The 22,704-nt window shown below is 37.7% G+C and overlaps 3 protein-coding genes and 1 long non-coding RNA gene across 7 annotated transcripts in view; 2 read left to right on the forward strand and 2 right to left on the reverse strand.

Moving 5' to 3' along the window:
• col6a4a (collagen, type VI, alpha 4a) overlaps positions 1-5,577 on the forward strand; it is an 89,112-nt gene extending 83,535 nt beyond the window's left edge. For 2 of the 3 annotated variants that reach the window (XM_055013707.1, XM_055013709.1), the window contains 3 exons: positions 919-1,089; positions 2,537-2,584; positions 4,935-5,577. In XM_055013707.1, coding sequence (XP_054869682.1) covers positions 919-1,089; positions 2,537-2,584; positions 4,935-5,110 — 395 coding nt within the window. In that variant the 3' untranslated portion in view covers positions 5,111-5,577. The remainder of the gene's footprint in view (positions 1-918; positions 1,090-2,536; positions 2,585-4,934) is intronic. The other variant, XM_055013708.1, reaches the window with a different exon arrangement.
• A 444-nt stretch (positions 5,578-6,021) lies between these two features.
• LOC129349676 (protein PIF-like) lies at positions 6,022-20,836 on the forward strand. Its single transcript, XM_055013710.1, has 2 exons — positions 6,022-7,052; positions 19,485-20,836. Exons 1-2 carry the CDS (start codon positions 6,542-6,544, stop codon positions 19,607-19,609), a joined length of 636 nt encoding a protein of 211 aa, XP_054869685.1. The 5' UTR covers positions 6,022-6,541; the 3' UTR covers positions 19,610-20,836.
• LOC129349677 (uncharacterized) lies at positions 9,244-10,323 on the reverse strand. Its single transcript, XR_008602774.1, has 2 exons — positions 10,266-10,323; positions 9,244-9,573 (listed from the first exon to the last, which is right to left on the reverse strand). It is a non-coding gene; the product is annotated as an uncharacterized LOC129349677 (long non-coding RNA).
• The window catches only part of pik3r4 (phosphoinositide-3-kinase, regulatory subunit 4), a 29,296-nt gene continuing 27,125 nt past the window's right edge, over positions 20,534-22,704 (reverse strand). For both annotated transcript variants that reach the window (XM_023269843.3, XM_023269842.3), the window contains one exon: positions 20,534-22,475. In XM_023269843.3, coding sequence (XP_023125611.2) covers positions 22,305-22,475 — 171 coding nt within the window. In that variant the 3' untranslated portion in view covers positions 20,534-22,304. The remainder of the gene's footprint in view (positions 22,476-22,704) is intronic.

A 22,704-nucleotide genomic window follows, 5' to 3' on the forward strand; every position in this document is an offset into this window, starting at 1 on the left:
TTTATTTTGAGTCTCTTTGCATTTGGCTCTTTCTCTTTGTGGTTGATTTGTGTCTCTTTCTGGTCTTTTTGTGTGTCTTTGTAATTGTCTGTGGCTCTGGTTGCATTAGTTTAGCATCTGTTTGTGTTCTCTTTTTTTGTCATTGAGTCCTTTTTGATCATTTTCTGGTCATTTTGTGTCTCTTTGCAGTCATTTTACATTTGTTTATGTTTATTTTGTGTCTCTTGCATTTTTTTGTCTTCATTTTCTCTAACTTGTGGTAGATTTGCAGCTCTTACTGGTCTTTTTGTGTTTATTTTGTTGTTGTTGTGTGACTCTGTATTTGTTTAGAGTAAGTTTACATGTCTCTGTGGTTGTTTTGTGACTGTTTGCATTAGTTTTGTATCTGTTTGTGTAAATTTTGTGTCTCTTAGACAGCTATAATCTCTTTTTGATCATTCTCCATCGTTTTTTATTGGTTTGTGTTTTTTGTGGTTGATTTGCTTCTCTTTCTGGTCTTTTTGCATGTCTTTATGGTTGTGTTGTTGGTTTTGCATCTGTTTGTGTTCATTTTGCATCTCCTTTAGTCAGTTTTAGTCTCTTTTGTTCTCTCTGTGGTTGATCTGCGTCTCTTTAAGGTCTTTTTGCGTGCCTTCGTAGCTGTTTAATAGTGGTTGTTTTGAGTTACTTTTGTGTGTCTGCTGTTGTTTTTGTGACTTTGATATTGTGCCAGTTAGTTTGGAGTCGACTCCCGGCAAACGCTTTGTAAACATTGAATAGATTGATAATCAGGGGAAACGCTGCATCTTCCAGTCATACCAGTAGAACCCTCTGTGTGTGTGTGTGTGTGTGTGTGTGTGTGTGTTGTTGTTGTTGTAGAGCTGCTGCCTGGACGACTGAAGTGTTCGTGTGCAGTAAATGTGTGTGTTCTGCTTTCAGGCCGGTGTCAGCTGGATTCTGACTCTGGCATCCAGTGTGCCGACTTTGTCCAAGTATGGTTCTTTGACAAACACATCGGTGCATGCTCTCCCTTCTGGTACGGCGGTTGCGGCGGCAACGCCAACCGCTTTAACACAGAACATGAATGTTTCCGGACATGTGTCGCCCACAGTAAGTCCTGACTGCACCGCAGTGGAACCACTAACTGTCTTTAGGCCGAATGTTCCACATTAACAGGTTCTAATGTGTGTCGTCTTTTAACTGTCATGTTTGTTTGTCGTCCTGCTGCAACTTCAGCCTTTTCTATAACGTCACATTTTCTCTCACTGAATAATTACAACAGGGTTAAAATGCTAATCGGTGAATTGAGACATTTATAAATAAATCGGGATGCATGTGGAGCAGCAGGATAGAAAGCTGTGTCCTAGATGTTGGTGCATGTAGCTCCTCAGTAGATGAAATAAATCTTTGCTACACTGAGCGCTCCAAATACAATTTTGCATGCAGATGAAATACAGTTTGTTCCAGTGTTTTGATTGTTTGTGTGTTTTACAAAGAGAACAGCAGAGCTCAGCTGCACAGAAACCATCTCCTGGTGGTTTACTACAACACTTGATCTGGAACATCACATTGTTTTTAATGGTCTTCATGTTTGTTTTTTCTTTAAGATTAAGTTCAACGACACCAAATTCTTTAAAAAAAAAAAAAAAAAAAAAAAAAAACACCTACAGATCCCTGATAGTTTGAGGAAACCTACTTATTCTTTATTAAAAATCAGTAGTCATGTTTCCATGTAGCTGTAGTTGAAGCATTGCTTAAAAAAACAATTTTAAATTGTGAATTAACTGCAATAAACAAGAAGAAGTAACAAAGCCAGCTGTTTGCCAACCACTAAAAAAACTCAAAGAAGAAGAAGAAACAAACCAAACTTTGTTGATCTACAGGGAAAAATGTAGAAGTCGCTCAGACTGAGATGATTCTTTCATGTCAGCTGGTGTCGGCCGTGTTTCATTCTGTCAGACAGAAAAGCTGCTTCTGTGTCCCATGAAGCTCATTAGCTCTTTACAGAAAAAAGTCAAAAGAGAGAGGGAAAACTTTTTCCTGCAAAATTGAGTATGAGTTTTGAATTTTGCTATCTTCAGCAACTTTTTCTATTGTGAAACCTCAAAATGTGTTGATTGAAGCACAGCTTGGGAGTATTTTTCTGTCTTTACTGGTCTGATCTTAATCTTGTCTGGTGTGAGTCAATAAATCAAAACGTGTGAACAAACTGTACTTTGAGTGGACAGTGTTGTATAAAATGTGGCCTTGGTATATAATTTTCCTTTCTATGGTCAATTCAGGGTCTTTATATGTCGACAGTTTTCGTATTTACAGGTAGACTTACTGAATCTTACGTTTGCAATTTCATAGAGTCTGGTATATGATCTGATATGATCTAACTTCTTTCTTTAAAATCCACTGAAACACATTTAATGTTTGATGGTGAAGCTGCAGCTGCTGTTCAGACTCCTGAACTGAATGATAAAACTGACTGTGCTGCTGTAAACAGTGTGTATGAAACAGGTGGAACCTCAGGTCTGATGATGCTGATTATGACTCTGTCAATCTCTCGCAGATCCAAACATCGTGCTGAAGACGCAGCTCGCCAGCTTCGTCTCTAAAGGTAAAAACTTAACTTCTTCATTTCAACTAATCAAACAGTTTCTAAAGAACCAGACTGACCTGTTTTTCTCCTGTAGCTCTTAGCCGATACCCATTATTGGTAATCAAGACCAATGACCAATATTTGGAACCTGTATACACTAAATGTCATATGTTACCTTGTGATAGCAGGGAATTTGTAAATAAGTTACTTCATTAGTAAGAATTATTATAACTGAATATGTACAATAGAAATAGGAGTAATGGCATCAGAGCATCATGTGACATTAGGATTCTCTCCTCTGTTTACTGATCAATCAATTGATTGAGATCAGTAATTTGTCTCCTGTGGTTCTGTCTGCTGTTCCTCTGTTTTCTTTATCTTTTTCTGTTCTGTCACTTTATTTTCCATTGAAAGTCCAGATCCTTAACCCTCGTGTCGTCCTGCGGGTCAAAATTGACCCGTTTTAAAGTTTGAAAATGTGGGGGAAAAAAATATTTTCACAGTGAAAATTTCCACATTTTCAACATTTTTGGGAGATTTTTGAACATTTTTTGGTGCAAAAAAAGAAATGTTCAAAAAAAAATGTTTCTTCAAGAACATTCAGAAATATCGCTGGATTTTGGTTGATTTTTTTCTGAATGTTCTTGAAGAAAATATTAGAAGTTTTACTGATATATATGTAATCACTTTAGATATTTTTAAGATTTTTTTGGAAAGATTTTTATTCATTTTTTGAAAATATTTACACTTTTTATTTTTTTTATTTTTTTAATTTTTATTTCTTGCAAAATTTGGGCATTAAAAAAAAATAAGCTTTTAAGGGAAACTTTTAAGGAATTATTGGAATTTTCTTCCTGAAGGTTTTGCAAATGTTCAGAAATTTGGGTGATTTTTTTGCTGAATTGTGGGATTTTTTTCAGACAAGGAAACAATATTTTTTGGTGCCTGCAAATGAAGACAGCAGGAGGGTTAAGCTTTATTAGTTGTCGTTTTCCAGACACTGTTTCAGGGTAATGTGTGGCTGTCTCCTAACTTAGCTGCTAGCTGTTAGCATAGCATTAGCCACTTTAAAAGTAGCTAATGCCCGGATTGGTGTCAATGGCTGTGCTTCTTGTTTAGTTTTTGCAGGTTGTGACTCTGCTAGAGAGATGTGTCTGTCATTTAGAACAGAGTTTTAAAGTTAATATGACTTTAGAAAAAAGTTACGGTGCTCCAGCTAGCGTTAGCTGCAGGTTAAGAGGCACAGCTAATCTCTCAGTGATAGCATTAGACCAAGGCCGTCTGCAGCAGAAGTTCCAGCTGCACTGACACCAACAGGTGGATTATTCAGGTGTTTTCAGGTGAAGTTGGGCAGCTGAGAACGATCGTGTTGTGTATTAAACCTTCAGCAACATCAGCTACCTCATCTTCAAACAGCTCTGCTAATTCACCAGAGCTGCTACAGTCTGATAACGTGCACGCCTGTCTCTGTAAACAGCAGCTTTCAGTGTTGATTTATGTCTTTTCTGCTCTTTTTGTATGTCTTTGTCACTGTTTTGTGGCTTGTGTTACTCTGTTTGCATTGTTATAATTATAAATCTTTACTTTCGTTCGTCTTTTATCTCTCTTAACATGTGCTTTTGTGGATTTTGCATCGGTTCTTTAGTGTTCTGTATCTCTTTGCAGCCATTTTGCTTCTAGTTGTCCTTTTGTGTGTCTTAACAGGTAACTGTTATCTGTGTTTGCATTGAATCAGCATCTGTTTATGTTCATTTAGAATCTCTTTGTATTTGGTTCTGTCTCTCTGTTGTTGATTTGTGTCATTTTCTGGTCTTTTTGTGTCTTATAGTGGTGGTTTTGAGTCGTTTTATGTCTTATTTGTTGTTGGATCAGTTTGACATGGTGTCAGTTAGTTTGGAGTCGACTCAGAGTAAAGGTAAATTAAATAAGTTTAAGCTTTCAGTCTCCATCATGTTGGACTAGTTCAAAGCTGTGAAAAAACAAGGGTGTCCTCAGGTGATCGGTTTGTCCTGATGCCAAAAATTGTAGATTAATCCTGAAAGACTGTTGGTCTTGAGCTTTTTTTTTTTTTTTACTGTAAAAAGTAGCAGAACACTGGGAAAACTTTAAAAAAATGTTGACTAAGGAAACTTTGGAATTTGATTTGATGTGTAATTATACAAACAAAAAGACTGATAGACTTGCTTTCATAGATTTTTGTTACAGCCCCTTTTCACTCCATTTTTATGAAGGCTGAAACATTTCCCAGATATTTTATTCACCTCAATCCATATTTCCTTCCAGCCCAGGTTATGTCCTTTACCTGCTTCTGTATTTACAAGTGATCTGACTGTGTCTTCACCTTTCTTCTTGCTGTGCCTTTGTACAGACGCCTGCTTCCTCAGCCAGGACCAGGGCGGCTGCCAGAACTACACCATGATGTGGTTCTTCGACACCGAGCAGAACGAATGCTCTCGGTTCTGGTACGGCGGCTGCGGCGGCAACGAGAACCGCTTCAAGACACAAGAGGAGTGCGAGAACCTGTGTCTGACGAAGAGTCGGTGAAGAGGAGGAGATACCGCAGCTGTACACTCATAATGTATCAGGAAAACTTCAGTAAACATGCGTCTTCAAGGAAAAAGGCCGAGGTGACTGTATGAACTCTGTAAGTGCAGCTTGCTGTGGTAGACAGTTACACTCTTTACTGCCTTCAGGGAAACTGTTCAGTCAGCAGCTGCCCACTGAGGAGCTTCCAGTCGTTCATCTGCAGGAAAAGTTTCCTCTGTCTTTGTTTCCACCTTGGACATGCATGTTTGATCCCCTCACAGCTCAGCTTTCTGCTGCTGGACTCCACATGGCCGACACTCTTCGCAGCTGTTCAACTCCTCTTCCAGGTTCTTTTTGTATTTTCTCCGGATCAGGTGCTATTTTTTACAAAGCGGGTGATGTAAAAACAGGATTGTTAAGACTTGAATTGAATGTTTGAAGGAATCACACCAGAAATGGCCGACATTAAAGAGTGTTACTGTTAAGAGTGTTACAGTATGAGTTTCTTTATTTAGTTCATATTAAAGTAAAATTCCTACATTTGCTATTTCTATGCTGTATGCAACCCTCAGATGTTGAGGTTGGCTGGTTTAAGAATATACAACATGTTAGTTTTAACATTTTAATGTTCATTTCATTACATGATGGTGCTTTAGATGCTGAGGATGAGACAGACATCCAGAAAACTAAACTCTATGGATGTCCTGCTCGCCTGTTGGTGTAACCACTGACTTATTGACAACTGGTTCAACTTAATAAAACCAAGAAAGACTGAGGACTTGTTTCAGGACTACACTCATTACAAATCCAAATTAGAGCTTTTAGAGAACTGTTGTCAAGAGTTAAATTAATCAACTATTGTTATCATCAGTTAATCAGTTTGAGTATTTTTTTTCATAAAAACAGTCTAAATTCTGCCTTTGCTGATTCTTAAATGTAGTAGTTTTCTGGTTTCTTTCCTCTCTGATGGTAAATTTATTTTTGGGGGGGGACAAAAGACATTTGAGGAAACACTGATCCATATTTTTCTACATTTTCTGACATTCCAGAGACCAAACAACTCCAGAAAATAATGACAGGTTATTCAACATTGGAATTATGAGATAACTGCAGCCTTAATACTTAATGCCTTATACTCCAACTAATAATACAAGCTGGACCTCATGGACAACAGAATAAAAATCATAGCCAAAATGTAATGAGGTTTGTGTGGTGTTCCTTTGTCAAAATAAACAATGCATTAATAGCAATAGTGTGAAAGATGGATCACTAGGACCAGAAGATGGATTACAAGGACCAGAGGATGGACTACAGGCACCGGAGGATGGACTACAAGGACAACATAATGGACTACAAGGACGATGTGTTGGACTACACAGACCAGAGGATGGACTACAGGGACCAGAGATCGACTACAAGGACAACATGATTTAGTATAAGAACAAAATTATGCTCTACAAAGACCAGAGGGAGGACTACAAGGACCACATGAACTACAAGGACCAGAGGAAGGACTATGAGGACCAGAAGAAGGACTACAAGGACCAACGGATGGACTACGAGGACCAACGGATGGACTACAAAGACCAGAGGAAGGACTACGAGGACCAACGGATGGACTACAAGGACCACAGGATGGACTACAAAGACCAGAGGAAGGACTACGAGGACCAGCGGTTGGACTACAAGGACCACATGATGGACTACAAGGACCAGAGAAAGGACTGCGAGGACCAGAGGAAAGACTACGAGGACCACATGATGGACTACAAGGACCACATGATGGACTACAAAGACCAGAGAAAGGACTACGAGAACCAACGGATGGACTACAAAGACCAGAGGAAGGACTACGAGGACCACATGATGGACTACAAGGACCAGAAAAAGGACTGCGAGGACCACAAGATGGACTACAAGGACAACATGATGGACTACAAAGACCAGAAGATGTGTTCAGGTACAGCGTCACCCGTATTTTATCAGTGTTTAGAACCATAAACACAATGACTGTAATTACTTGTATAAACCACAAATAGAATACACTTCAGCCTTACAGGGACAAATACGTAGCATGAAGTGAAACACTAAGTGTAGCACAGCCAGTTCTGACAGCTGTAATTATTAAAATAGAACTTGTCTGTTGAAAAATGCCTTAGATGTAAACACAGCATGAGTACCTGAAACGCAAATCCCATGTTTCCTCATGTACACTCAGAAAACATTAACTCTGTTTCCTCTCAAATATAAATAAGTAAAATATACTCAGTCTGAGATTAACCTTTAAAAACCTGCACTGCAACTTGTTTATAAACTGTGGAATAGAAACTCCCAGACTTACGTTGAGATGCAGCGTCTCAAGTCTACTCCAGAATCTGGTGAATAAAATCATGTTCAAACTGTGTCAGGATTTAACAGGAGTTTGAAGGTCTAAAATGAGCCGCTACTGTTACACCGATGGAGACAAAGCAGGTCCATGTTCAGAGTTTATCTGTAGTTTGTCACATCTGCTTACAGTTGGATTCACTCCTCACAAACACCCTGCAGCTTCTTGGCTCTCACTTTGAGCCTTAAAAGGTCTGAAACATCACTCTACTCCTGATTTTTCTGTTTCTCAAGATTCCGACAGCAGGACATAAAATTAAAATATGTCCACTACGCGTTGTACCTCTGAGATGGACACATTTGGTAAATCAGTGGTTTTAAACAAGCTTCTGAGTTTTTAAAACATTGACAGTTAATTAACTTTACATATATATATGCGACTGAGACACAAACTAGCTGTAATATTTTTATTTATTTTTATCTCATCTGACATGTTTTACCAGGGGCCAAGGTCCGTGTTTATTTTGGCAACTGGATTTTCCGTTCTGAAACGGGTATTGAAAAACAAAAACGAGTGGTTATTTGATTTTCGTTTTAAAATGCAAAAATTAAAATTGAAATACAAGGCGTTTTTCCTTTTCATGATCAAAAAGGGATATACGAAATTTTAAAAATGCTTTGATTTTCATTTTATATTTAGAATAACAAAAAAGTACAATCGGTAAGAGACAGAAACGAAAAAAGGACCGGAAGTGGTCATCAGCAAGTGTGGAGCCAAACAGAGTACGGTGCATAGACTGTATATAATTTTTTTCGTTAGTTTTCATGGTCAAAATGAGAGATCAGGTGGCTGATCTTAAAATAAATCAATACGGATTTTGCGAAGCCAGGGGGCGGGATTACTTGATTGACAGTCGGGTCTGTAATGATTGACAGGTCCTATGGAGGAGGCAGCAGAGACTCTGCTCTCCTCGTTTGGATGAATTCTGACATAATAACTGTTGGTTTATTTATCGGTGGAGCAGCACAACATTTTCCACAGACAGTTTTCCTGCCCGTTGGCTTGTTTTAACCAGTTTTCTACCTTTGGCTGATTCTACCAGCAGACACTGAAAGGACTTTGATAGTTCGGTAAGTTAATGTTTGTTTTCGTATCGGTGCCGCTTTTAATGCACTTTATATGCAGCTTTAGTGTCAGATGTAATGTGTACCATGCGCTCCAGATGTTGGGGGAAGTTGTTTCAGTGTGTGTTGACCAGAGAAGAAAGTTAGCATAGTAAATATTAGCTTTAATGTTAGCGATGCTAACCGAGCTAGTAATGATGAACACTACAGTTATTACATTTAAATTACAGCACAGATAAGCTGGATAATAAAATCCTCTCCCCTAAAGCTAAAGTGACTACAGGCCTTTCTGTCGTTCAGTGCTTGGAAAACTATATATGACAGAGGAAATCTTTCCAGGGATACTTTAAAATGAACCTCTGCTGTTGATGCTGATACTGTAACGTCTGTCTTCATCTCAGGTGTCTCATATTCACTGTGAGGATCTTCTGAGTGAAGCCAACAGAAGGAAAACCTCATTTGGTTGTGAACAAGGAGACTGAATGGACGACATCCTCGGTGAACCACTTCCTGTTTAACTTTCACTTACAGAAGGACAGACCAACTCTCAGCAGTTTATTATTCTCTGTTCTTAGTATTCAGGGGTTCTATTTATCACCTTTACCTTCATCTCTGCTGTTGTAACATAATGATAATACAGAGTACATGTTGCCATTATTTATAGCAGATATGCGGCATTAAAACACATTCAGAGCAGGAGCTTCATTATTTCCTTTATTGCACATTTAAAAACTACATAATTTAACAATTGTGAACTGTAAAGATGTGTAAACACATGAAATAAAATAAATAATGTGTTGCTGACAGTGAAGTGTAAATACTGAACAGTCACAAGACAAGTTGTATTATGAAGAGAGGAGCTGAATCTGCAGCATTATTGTTATTACTGGAAGGATGAGGAGGACATCAGTGCTGCTCTTCCTCACAGTTATGAAGGAGAAAAGACTCTTCAGACAACCACAGCTGGATGTCCAAGTTCTCTGTAGTTCTCAGTCCATCAGACCAGATGTTCCCAATGATCCAGACCAAGGCTGGAAGGAAAAGACACTAACAATGAGGAAAACATCTACAAGTTTCTTTAATTCCAACTGCAGGAACATTAAATATTAGAACACATCAGGATATGAATGGAACACAACAGTGTTGTATTTTGTCCTATTTTTTAATCTTCTGGAAATGTTTGTTTTCCTGGTTGAGGCTAAAGACCATTTTACTGCCTTAGATGGACAATAAAGTTTATTCTATTTTATTCTAATGTATCATTAGCATTAACATGAGCTCCACAGTTATCTCATCATACACTGATGTAGAGGAAAAAAAACTGAAGCAAAGAACAGAGATATTAACTCAGAACTTAACTGAGAGATTAACATTCATCAGTAACAGAGTTCTGAGGAACATTAACGTAGGTTTATTTATATCTGCTGATCATTAAAACAGCAGTTATCGATCCGTTATGATTGATCAGCTGTGATCTGCAGGAAACTTAGCTACAGCTAACAGTTAACTAGTTTATGGCATTGACTAACCTGATTTAGCATCAGCGTTAACACTAAATGAGGAAACGTAGTCTCAGATTTACAGAACAATTTTAAAACACGACGTTAGAACATGTTAATATCAGAGGTTACAGTCTGATGTTAACTTACAGTAACTTCACTGCTTTATATTTGATGTTGTCCAGATGTGGAGAAGAGTACAACTAGTTACAAAAATGACTTACCTGTAGAGTTTAGCTTCACTTTTGGAGGCTAACGTTGTTAGCAGCAGCGTTGGTAAACAGCAGACGCAGTAAATGTGGGCGGGACAGAGAGGCCTCGTTCGCAGTCAGGCTGACCAATCACTGCTCTCCAGCTCTCAGTCTGACCAATCACTGCTCTCCGGCTCTCAGCCTGACCAATCACTGCTCTCCGGCTCTCAGTCAGTCTGACCCATACACAGACATTCATGTCTATGGTAGCTGTAGCTCCCAGTGAACAGGAGGATTTTATTAGAGGAAGTCACACACAGTCACACAGAGAAACATTAGAGCTCACACTGAAACGGAGCTACAGCTCTGTGTCTTGTAGAAGATTTATTTTCAAAGCTACGTGTGTGACGGTAATAATCCGTGCCAGAGCAGACCTCATTAGCACTTCCACTAGGTCTGCTAACCTTTCCGGTCAATCCAGGGACGCTGTTGTTGGTAATGTACCAGAATATGGATTCATTTTTCGTTTGGGCGTGACAAAGACGAGAATAAAAATATTCAGAGCAAGTGGAGCAGCTAGCTAACGCTTATTACAGTTTGATTTACATTTTTGAAATCACGTATTTTTTTCCGTAAAACAAATCACGGCTTTTATTTTGAAAGAGATAACTGGAAACGTTGTTTATCCGTAATTCCGCTAACTTGACTGAACGTGGGCTGCAGTTCCGTTATTTAAACATCAATATGATGTATAAGTTCAGATGGACTTTATATTTCACTATGCAGATATTTTTATTGATGTCCAGTGCATTTTATAGACATAAACATATTTGATAGAAATATTAGAAATGGATTTCTGTTTCCTCATAATAATTGAGTTAGTGCAATTAAATGTTCATCAGTGATTCATCTTTAGTATGAAACTTTTACTTTGCACCTATATTTTTAAAAAATGTAGGACATTCTAAGGTAAGACATGAAAGGATGGTTTTCTTTGGTAAATGAATTTAAGGTTTAATTGACTGAAATCTTTCAGTCAATGTTTTGTTTCTTTCAATTTGAAATATCTTGATTTAATTAATACAGCTCAGTCAGTTACATTTTATATTATTAAGAATTCTTACTCAGTTTAACACTAGATGACGTATCAGTTCACTATTTCAGAGCCAGTTTTTTTCTTTTCAATTATCTGTATTTAAAGTGATATTATTAAAATATAATTGCAATGAAACAGCAGCAACATAAGAAACGACCAAATATACAAAGGAAATGCAGCTATTTTAATATTTTAAAAAATGATCTATCAGTTACAACACAAAGTGCAGCTAAAGTTAAGTTAAGTTAGCGAAACTACGGACAAGCAACGTTTCCTTTTACTTCCAGAAAAATAAAAGTCTCATATTTGCTATTTATTAAAAAATCCCTAAAAGCAACACTTCCACCAAGTTTGCTTTAATTTGTTGGTATTTATCGGTGGAGCAGCAGCACATTTTCCACAGACAGTTTTACTGTCCGTTGTCTTGTTTTAATCAGTTTTCAGTTCAGTAATTCAGTCCTTCGGCTGATTGGACCAACAGACACTGAAGGAGTCTGACAGCTGGTTGGTCATAAGTGATAATTTACTGATCGGTGCCGGTTTTAATGAACATTATGTTCAAACTCAGAGTCAGATATAATGTGAGCAGTGAACCCCAGGAGTTGGTGGAGTTTATTTGTGTGTGTTGACCAGAGAAGAGAGTTAGCATCCAGTGAATATTAGCTTTATGTGAATTAGCGATGCTAACCGAGCTAGCTGACCAGTCCTGATTAGCAGTTAAATGTAGCATCAAGCTAACGATGTTTCTGTTGTTTCCTGTCAGCAGCTGAAGTGTGTTGTGTTCCTGTAATGTGGTTCATTAAGTTCATAAAACTGTGGCTGGTTGACGTTAATGTAACGTTCAGGAAACTTAAATGTGATTAAAACAGTAACGTTAATGTTCTAGTTGTCAGTAATCAGCTTTAATTTGACACTAAAACAGACTCTGATAGTTTTAAATGACATCAGTTTCAAGAATTTGTTGAAAATTGTCTTATTTGTTGTTGTGATGTTGCTGCTGATTCATTAAAATCAGATGATCCTTGTTGAAGATACATTTAGTTCTAGTATCAGAAGTACAAGAAGGAAAATGGAAGTTTAGTTCTGCTACGTCAAAGATTTCAGGACTAAAATAACTAAATGTGTCTTTATGCCTCAAACTTTATTTTTACAATAATGAAATAATCACAGATAATAAACATATAAATAGCAGAGAAAACTGAGAGAATAATTTCCTGAAAAGTCTGTGAAGGAAAAGCAGCTTTTTATCCTGAAAGATCAGAATCAGCTCCAACATCTGCATCTGACAGCATCAAGTCAACCAGAAAGAAAAGAAAAAAGAAAATGACTTCTTTCTGATCACATCTGTTCCGCTGCTCACAGTCTGCTGCTGCTCATATTCTTTACATTTATAGTCCACTTTTAAAAGTTCAGCAGACAGGTGCTCTGCTTTGGAGTGTGACGATGTCGTGGGTGATGTGGAGAGTGAAGTTTCCGTTTCACCCACAGCATGCTTTAGGGCACCGGGGTCGGACTTGATGTTTGAAATACTGACCGACAGCTCAGATTTAACTGTCTGTAGTTCCGTTTTGATGGATGTTAAATTTTCACTCAAAGCCGCCAGGAGCTGGGTCTTTAAAATAACCGCCGTCTCGTTACAGAGTGAAAGTAGCAATTCCTCCTTAAGGTCAGAGATTGCAGCATCTGAGGGCCTTTTCAAAAGAAGACGTAGTTGATGAAGGCGTTCTGGAGCAGGACCAGAAAGACCACGACCAAGCAGCCTTGAGATCTTAAGCAGCGTCTCCCTCAGGTGGGTGTCGACAGTGTTCACGGTCAGCTCTGTGGTAATCCCGTCAAAAAACAAAACAGAAAATAATCTAGATTATAAATCAACATGTAACCAAAGCACTCTGTGTATAGCGCCATAGTATAGGATGTAGTTCAGAAAATGTCAAAGTATAGTATAGTATACTTTTTACTATGTTATTCAAGAATAACATTGTATGGCCTGTAGTTCATAGTATAGCATGTCGGCAAAAAAAACCCCTATAGATTATTATGTCGTTCAAAAAGCGTAAAATGATAGGATGTTGCCTAAAATTGTCATGTATGATATGTGGTTCAAAAAATGTCATAGTGCAGTATATTGTGAAAATAGTATGTTTTTCAAGAAAACATCAGAGTATAATATGTCGTCTAAAAAATGCCATAGAATAATATTTCATTGCACAGGTGAAAGTATAGTAATTTTTAAAACTGTTCAAATTCTCATAAAATGTTGCTAAAAAAACAATAAAAAAAACTAAAACAAAAAAATGTCATAGTAATATGTCAATTAAAAAAGCCTATAGTATAGCATGTTGCCCAACAAACGTCATAGTATAGCATGTCGCTCTAAAAGCATCATAGTACAGTATGTCGCTCAAAAAACGTCAGAGTATAGCATGTCGTCCAAAAACCGTCAGAGTATAGCATGTCGCTCTAAAAACGTCACAGTATAGCATGTCATCCAAAAAATGTCATAGCATAGCATGTCGCTCAAAAAAAGTCATACTATAGCATGTCGTCCAAAAAACGTCATAGTATAGCATGTCGTCCAAAAAACGTCATCGTATAGCATGTCACTCTAAAAACGTCATAGTATGGCATGTCACTCAAAAGACGTCAGAGTATAGCATGTTGCTCAAAAGACGTCAGAGTATAGCATGTCGCTCTAAAAACATCATAGTATGTCGTTCAAAAAATGTCATAGTATAGCATGTTGTCCAAGAAACATCATAGTATAACACGTCGTCCAAGAAACGTGTTAGTATAGCATGTCGCTCTAAAAACATCATAGTATAGCATGTCACTCTAAAAACGTCATAGTATAGCATGTCGCTCTAAAAACATCATAGTATAGCATGTCACTCTAAAAACGTCATAGTATAGCATGTCGCTCAAAAAACGTCAGAGTATAGCATGTAGCTCTAAACATGTCATAGTATAGCATGTCGCTGAAAAAACGTCATAGTATAGCATGTCGCTCTAAAAACCTCACAGTATAGCATGTCATCCAAAAAATGTCATAGTATAGCATGTTGTCCAAACAACATCATAGTATAGCTTGTCGCTCTAAAAACATCATAGTATAGCATGTCACTCTAAAAACGTCATAGTATAGCATGTCGCTCAAAAAACGTCAGAGTATAGCATGTAGCTCTAAACATGTCATAGTATAGCATGTCGCTCTAAAAACGTCATAGTATAGCATGTCCCCCAAAAAACGTCATCGTATAGCATGTCATCCAAGAAACGTCATAGTATAGCCTTTAGTCCACAAAACATTATGTTCCGGCTGTCTCAAATAGGTGAGGAGCAACACAAAAACAGTCCAAACGCTGGTTTCCAGAGGGTTAGATGAGTATTTATTTGAAAGAGTAAGTTTACAACAACACAACATGTGAGGGGGTTTAAAGCAAATGGCTGTTAGTAAAATAAAAATAAATAAACAGAACTAAAAGTGAACTTCATGTTGACATTGATGGACATTCCAACCAGGAACAAAGTAAAAGATAATCAATAGGAAAAAAAACTCTTCCTGTTCACCTCTTAAAACCCAACAACACACCGCAGTAGCACCCTAAACTAAAACTACCAATGGGTTCCCTGTTTTCCTTTCTGAACAATTCAAAGGTCCCTCTCTATCTCCCCACACATCCACCAACCACTGGAACACATCTCCAAAGTTCTGCTGGGCCAGCTCAGCTTCCCCTCAGAAGAAGTGCTGCCACCTGCCAGATGAAGGAGCCTTTTGAGAGGCAGCTGGCATCGTGATAGGACTGTACTTTGGTCTGTTCCAATCCAGCATCAGCTCCAGAGACGGCAGGCGGGACGAGTCAATGGAGGCCGGGTGGACGAAGGCATGCAGCTGAGTACAATCTAGAAAACAACAGAGGAAGAGGGCAGGGCCAGAACAACCAGAGTAGCATGGTATGTCTCTTAGAAAACATCATAGTATAGCCTTTAGTATGAAAAAAACGCCATCATATACATCGTATATTGTACAAATAACAAGTCAAAGGAAAGAGACATACATTGTAGAATTGTAGTAATTGTGGGCTGACTGATTTACTGATTATCAATATTTTATTTTTTACTGATTTACGGTAATAAATCAATTTAAAAATGCCGCTACTTTAGCTCTGAACCTTTATCTACCGTCGGTCGCTCTGTCTTCTGGAGTGATTTGATTGGTTATACATCATGAATAAAACTCCTTTAACTTAACATCTGTAAACAAAACAAAAACGTATCAACAAAGTCTTCTGAGTTTGTGTTCTTCTAAGTTTAACTCCAAGATTTTAAATACTTTCATTTACTGCAAATGAATATCTACTCCAAATGTCTCACTAATAATCATTATCAGCCTTAAAAACCCACAAAACACCCCTCTATACTCGACCACACTTAGTACAGTCCAGTTCCCCCTTCTATAAATCTGCTTGGAATCTTCCACTTCCTGTTTGTCAAAGTGGCCTTCTACCTGGACAGGTTTTGTTGGAGCTCATGCAGCAAACATTTTGGGTAACTGCACTTTAATATGGATGGATGACACTGAATTAGAGTCTGTTTTAATGAGACTGAGTTAAGATGTGTAGCTCTGTCATTAAATAGGAAATTATTTCTCAGAATTCACAGAGAAAAGTCTGAAATGTTTGCTAGGTTAGCGTCCCACATGTTCTTTGGCTCAGCTAAAGCTAACTCTCGCCAACTTCTGGATCTCTTGAGTTGCTTGTTGTTAAACTATCTTGCTAGAGGTGCTGAAGCTCAGAAAGTCTGAGATGTTTGTTCAAAATAAGCTCATTCTCAAGTCTTATCTGAACTGTCCTCTTTTGTTTGAACTTTCCCTAAACTTAGGAGTTAATGACAGAGCAGCACATCCAGACTCAGTCTCATTTGTGTAGAGATTAAACTTCAGTGTCATTTATTGATGTTAAAGTGCAGTTTTTCAAATGTTTGTTGCACATGCTCCCGACCAAACCAGTCCAGGTGGAAGTGATGTGAAGAGAAAGCTCCAGAGGATGAATATCACACATTTACGTTGGAAATAAATGTCCTTTAATTTGACATTGTCATGCAAATGTTGGATTTTCCTTTAATGGTATTCAAATCTTTGTTGAGTGTTTTGTTGATGTTTGTTTCTAAATGTTTTTTGACACTCGGCCCCAGAGATTAAAACCTTCCATGGCTCACAAGCTGCAACAATTCACACATTATCAACTATCTTTCTGACTAAACTAAGATAAAAAGTGAAAAACTGCCTGATTCCTGCATCATGAATGTAAATCTTTTTGGTTTTTATGATAGTAAACTGAATATATTTGGGTCTGACATTTTATAAACCAAAACAAGAAATGAATTATTGGAGAAAACAATCAACAGATTAATGGACAAAGAAAATGTGTTTTCCAACATATATGGCTGAATTACTCCAACATTAAAAGATAAATACAATTTTAATTCGATTTTATTTATATTTTGCCAATTACAGGTCAAACTGTCTCAAGACGCTTTATTTTTATAGTAAGAAATTTAAACCTTTTGACTAATCCAATTTATAATTTGGTTTTTAAGAGAGTAATGGACAATTAAAATAACTTAAAAATAACGTAAAATAGAAGGAACAGTTTTAAATACTGCAATCCCATGACGACAAGAATAAAGTTTGTCAACAAAAACTAAATCTGCTGATGGATTCCATTAAAGTCCTCATAAGTGATAATAAAGTGTGATACTAAAGGTTTGTGGTCAAAGTAAAGATATCAAGTTGAACATCTGGATGGAGGTTGATAAAAGTTGACCTCCCTTCATTTCTCTGGAGCCGACTCCATGGATTTTATGGATGGTGGTTAAAGACCTGCTCTTCTAGTCGTCTTCCTTCTAGTCGCTGTAAAAAGTCAGTCCATCCTGGCCGACTTCAATACCTCTTCATGACAACTTGTTCTGCCTCCGACCTCGTGGAAACTCCAGAAACTCGGGAAAACCTGTCGAGACTCGAAGAACTCGTGGAGACTCGAAGAACTCGTCGGGCGGGGGAAGGTGTGGTGGGCGGTGGGGAGAGGTGGGGGAGTAGAGGGGGTGAGGCCGCCACCCACCTCCCTGCCTACTCTCCGCCCTGACTCCACCCAGACTCTGCCTTGGCTCCACCCATGTGGTCACTTGGGAACTGCGATGCCAAAGGGACGACGAATTTATGTTTTTTTATCTGATCTGTAGCTCAGTGAGTTAAGGATTTGCCTATGGAGCTGCAGGTCGCTGGTTCAAGACCAGACACTTCTTAAATTTTCTCAAAATCCTGACAAAGACAAAGAAAGAAAAAGGCCGGTGGCGGGTCTTGAACCTGCGACCTTCCGCTTGGTAGTCTTCTTCTTATCCCCCTGAGCTACTCGCTCAGATACTAATTCTTCTCGTTTTTGCGCATTTATCATCTATTTTTTGGCGTTTTCGAGTTTTTTTTTTTAACTCGAGTCTTGACTCGACCGTTTTTCTCAGGAGGCTGGACTTCAGCCTTTGTGCTGGAGGGTTGAACCCTCACTTCCAAGACTTTCCAAGCCTCCACACCTCCTGAGTCCTCAGGACCTGAGCTTTCACACAGTCTGAGGGCTGAAATTTTCTAAGTCCCACAGTAGTTCTCTGTTAGTTTGAACCTTCAGACAGTCAGAGGACTGAAATCTTAGAAGTTCTTGAGTACTTCTCTGTTAGTTTGAACCTTCAGACAGTCTGAGGACTGAAATCTTAAAAGTTTCTCAGTACTTCTCTGTTAGTTTGAACTTTCTGGTTAACAGAAGCCTTAAAACTTGTGACCATGGGTCTTGATTTCACATTTCGATCATCCATCTGAGTTCTTCTCAGACCTTCACCTGTGGGTTCTTTAGAAATCCTCAACAAACTTTGATTCTCTTCACTGAACAGTAAAGTTTGTGGAGATCAGAAGGTAACAGTTTGATCAATGCCTTCAACTAATAGTAGACTTTATCTGGAAATCAGTTTTCTGAAATGAGTTCTTAGTAAATCTGTCCACAATCAAACCAAGAACATAGAAAGGTGAAATGTTTGAAGAAACAACTTGATGTTTTCATTTCAGACTAGAAAACGCTTTAATACCTTTATCTGTTTTTGCTCATTTTGATCCTTTTATTGTCTCTTCTGTTTAATTTGATCTTCTAAAGTTTAACTGGTGTCTTTTCAAATATTTTGTCTTTAGTTTGATTCTTCTTAAATGTTTAGTTTTGCTTTTTTCTCACCTTTTATTCTTTTCTAATGTCTGATTTGATTTAGAAATGTTTTGTCTTTTTAATGTTTAATTGTTGTTTCAAATGTTCTATCGGCTTGTTTGAAATTTTTTTCTTTCCCAATATTTAATTTTTTGATTAAATCTTTGTTAAATGTTTTACCACCTTTGAATGTTTAATTTTCTTTTTAAATGATTCATTGTATTTGCTGTTTAATACCTATTTGAAGCTTTATTGTCTTTAAGATTTAATTTTCTAATTAAACATTGATTTTTTTAATTAAATGTTTTGTCTTTTTAAAGGTTTAATAATCTAATTTAATGTTTTTTATTTTTTTAAATGTTTAATATTCTTGTTTAAAAAGTATTTTTTTAAATGTTTAATCATCTAAAATATTTTCTCTGTAATTTTTAATAGTTATTTAAAAAATTTTGTTTAATTTCATACTTACATGTTTTGTATCGTATTTAATTATCTAATTCAACATTTTGTCAGTTTAATATTTAATTGTATTTAATGTTTCATTTTATTAAACCTTAAATCACAATGAAAATACTTCTGTTGTCACAATCATGAGTTTGTCAATTATTCAGTTTATCAATTCAACTTTATTTGTTTAGCACCTTTTACACATGACAAAACTAAACAAGCAAAGAGAAAAAAAAAACTATGCTAAAACTATGATTAAAACTCAAAAACATAAAAAAAAAAGATTTAATATGGTAATAAAATATGTTGTGTCCAGGGGATGGAGGGAGTTTATTGAAGTCTTCTTGGGCTCACATGGGAAATCATTTAAAATATAAACTTGATATTCAGTCTAAGGAAACTGCAGAGGGACAGAAGAACCAACAATATCTCCTGTTTTCTCCTTTAATGAGTCGACTCTTCTTGTGCTTTCAGACCAAAGAACTACAGACTCTTCACAACCTGCTCAAACTCTTGGTACAGGACCTCACCACACGGGTCAAGAAGGTTTCCATCTCATTTCTACTCTGAAGCTCACCTTCTCCTGCTCAAACTGCTGACAAATGTTTCTGCTGCTCTAAAGTCTGGTCTCCAGAACTTCCTAAAAACTCTCAAAGTCTCTTCTGCTGCAGGTTGCTTTGTAGAACTGTTGCAGAAAACCTCACTAAACTACATGGAGGGGCCTCAAGATAGTCGTCCAAATGGAACCGTACAAAAACCAAACTAGCACAACCCAAATGCTAAAGTCTCCTGCAGCCTACCAGAGAACCTCTGAGAACAGAGAATCAGGACAGGAACTCTTACCTTCTGGACAACCAACGCTGGTTCACAAACAAGAATACAGAATGTGTCTGACCAAAAACCTCTGAAAACTCACTACAGCCAAGATAAAGACACAACTCAGCTGCAGCAAACCCACTAATCACTGCACACATTAGCACCAGGTGCTAACTGTGCCTAAACAACCACATTTACCAAGACAACTATCCAGTACAAAGCCCTAAAACACACCAAGAAACACATTAAAGACGATTTTACTGCTGGAAGCTGCAAGCCAACACCTAAAAAACAAACTAAAGCAATGGAGCCAAACCCAGTTCACTGGTGAAGAGAAGCAGAGGAAATGTTTGTCTGCAGCTAAATAAAGCAGGAAGACACTGAGCTGCTCAGGTGTTCCTGATAACACCAAGCAGCCACCTGGACAGCCAATAGGAACACAGCTTACTGGAAGTCCAGAGGGCTGGGTTAGTGAAGGAAATTTAGTTTAAAGTTGAAGCAGAAAGTTAACAAAGAAAGTTGAAAACCACCTTCTGATCCCTGAAATCTCTGAGTTTTCACACAAAGAACACCTGAACATGTCAAACTGGTTCCATAGTAGAACCATCATTGTAAAAACGTCATAGTATGGTGTGTTGCTCAAAAAACATTACGACTCGGCTGTCTAGGGTCGCCAAGGAGCAACACAAAAACAGGACAAACGCTGGTTTCCAGGGGGTTAGTAGGCTATTTATTTGAAAGAGTAAGTTTACAACAACACAACATGTGAGCAGAAAAATCACAAAGTCTGTCTTTAGTTCAGCTGAAAATATTAGTTTTTGTCTTTTTTATTGACCAAACTTTTCAGGAAGTAGATGAAGAATAATTGAAGCTCTCATGTAGAAGTCCAACTTATTTTAGATCCTTGTGGAGAGTTTAATCTTAGAGTTTGTACAGCTGTTGAGTTTTTAGAGTCACATGGATTGTTTTGACATTTAATAACCGAGTCCTGAAATAAAATTACAGTTGTGGATTTGTCATTTAGTCTGTTGACCTAAAAGGTTGGTTTCAGGAAGTATTCCACCTACAAGGTCCTCAAACATCCACCTTAAAGGAACATTCCACCAAAAATCCTTGGGCATGCACCTAAAATGTTGGTTTAACCGAGTATTCCATCCAAAATCCTCAAAGAGACCTGAGGGGCTGGTTAAAAGGAATATTCCACCTAAAACCTCAAATATAGACCCCAAAGGGTGGTTTAGAAAAAAATCCTTCAATGTAGACCAAAAAAGTTAGTATGGAGGAATATTCCACCTGAAATGTAAACCTGAGAAGTTGGTTTGGAAGAATATACCATCCTAAACATCCTTAAATGTAGACTAAAAGACGGTTTGGAAGAAAATTCCACCTAAAATCCTCCAATGTAGACCTAAAAGGTGAGTTTAATGGTATATTCCACCTAAAATTCACTACTGTAGACCTTGGAGGTTGGTCTGATGGTATATTTCACCCAACATCCTTGAACATAAACTTAAAAAGTTCATTCAAAGGAATATTCCACCTAAAATCCTTCAATGTAGATCAAAAAATCTTGGTGTAAAGGAGTATTCCACCTTAAATGTAGACCTAAAGGATGGTTTGGAGTAATATTCTACTCTAAAATCTTCCAATGTAGACCTAAAAGGTTGATCTGATGGTATATTCTACCCAGCATCCTGGAACATTTACCTAAAAGGTTGGTTTAATGGTATATTCCCAGAAGAACCATTGAACATTGGGCTTAATGGTATATTCCACCCAAAATACCTGTACATATACCAAGAAGTCAGTATAAAGGAAATGTAGACCTAAAAGGATTGTTTAAAGGAATATTTAAACGATTATTTTCATTATTTAATAGTCTGTTATCAGTCAGAACCCTGGCAAACTTATTTTCATCAGTTTTTTAGTGGAAGTCACAAATAAAGGAGCTCTTGGTTTTTATCGGCGTTACTGAGTCAAAAGCTGCTGTTTCAACACAGACACGTTCACATGCATCCACAAACCTCTCAGCACTCAAACACCCACAGACAGGAGGCCGCCTCACATTATTAATTACTCACATTTAAAATGTATGTACAAACTCAAAGAGCAAAAAAAAAAATTCAAAAGTTTTTTGTGGCTGACCTGCCAACAAACAGTCATTTAATGGTCTTAAAATGAACTCAATCAGGCTTGACTTGTGTTCTTACATAATGAAGACCAACATCTCACAAATATAAAGCGACTTTAACACAAGATGAGCTCAAACGGAAAAAAACTAAAATTAACAAACATTTGTAACACACAGATGTTTCCTGTAGCTGTGGGGTTTCATGCTGTTGCTGCGATTCACACACTGGTTTTGTTGAAATAACAGAAACTGCATCTTTCAGTCAGACTCTTAAGATGAACTGGAAGTTGAACACACATTACACATATGTGTGTGTTGTCATGGTGTTGTGTTGTCGCTGTTCTTCTTCACTTCCACACCTTGACGATGCCGTCTCTGGACGAGGTGACGATGAAGCCCTGCGTGGTCTGGAAGGTGGCGATGTCAGTGATGATGTCATGGTGTCCTACAGGAAGAGATTCTGGGCCGCGGCGAGGAGAATCCTCCACAACACCGCTCTTCTGTTTACTGTGAATCTCCTGCACACACAAAGTTCAGTTCAGACGGGAAACTGGCTGCTGTGTGTGTGTCTGTCTGTGTATAGCGGTACAGTCTGAGTGTAGACATCCTTACTTTTTACATCTTTGTGTGTGTAGTAGTAGTACAGTGTGAGTGTAACTGTGTTTATATACCTGTGTTTGTGTGTTTAGTAGTAGTAGTACAGTGTGTATATACGTGTGTGTGTGCGTGCGTGCGTGTGTGCGTGCA

The sequence above is a fragment of the Amphiprion ocellaris genome, chromosome 9 (genome assembly GCF_022539595.1).
Source record: "Amphiprion ocellaris isolate individual 3 ecotype Okinawa chromosome 9, ASM2253959v1, whole genome shotgun sequence".
Taxonomy (NCBI): Eukaryota; Metazoa; Chordata; class Actinopteri; family Pomacentridae; genus Amphiprion; species Amphiprion ocellaris.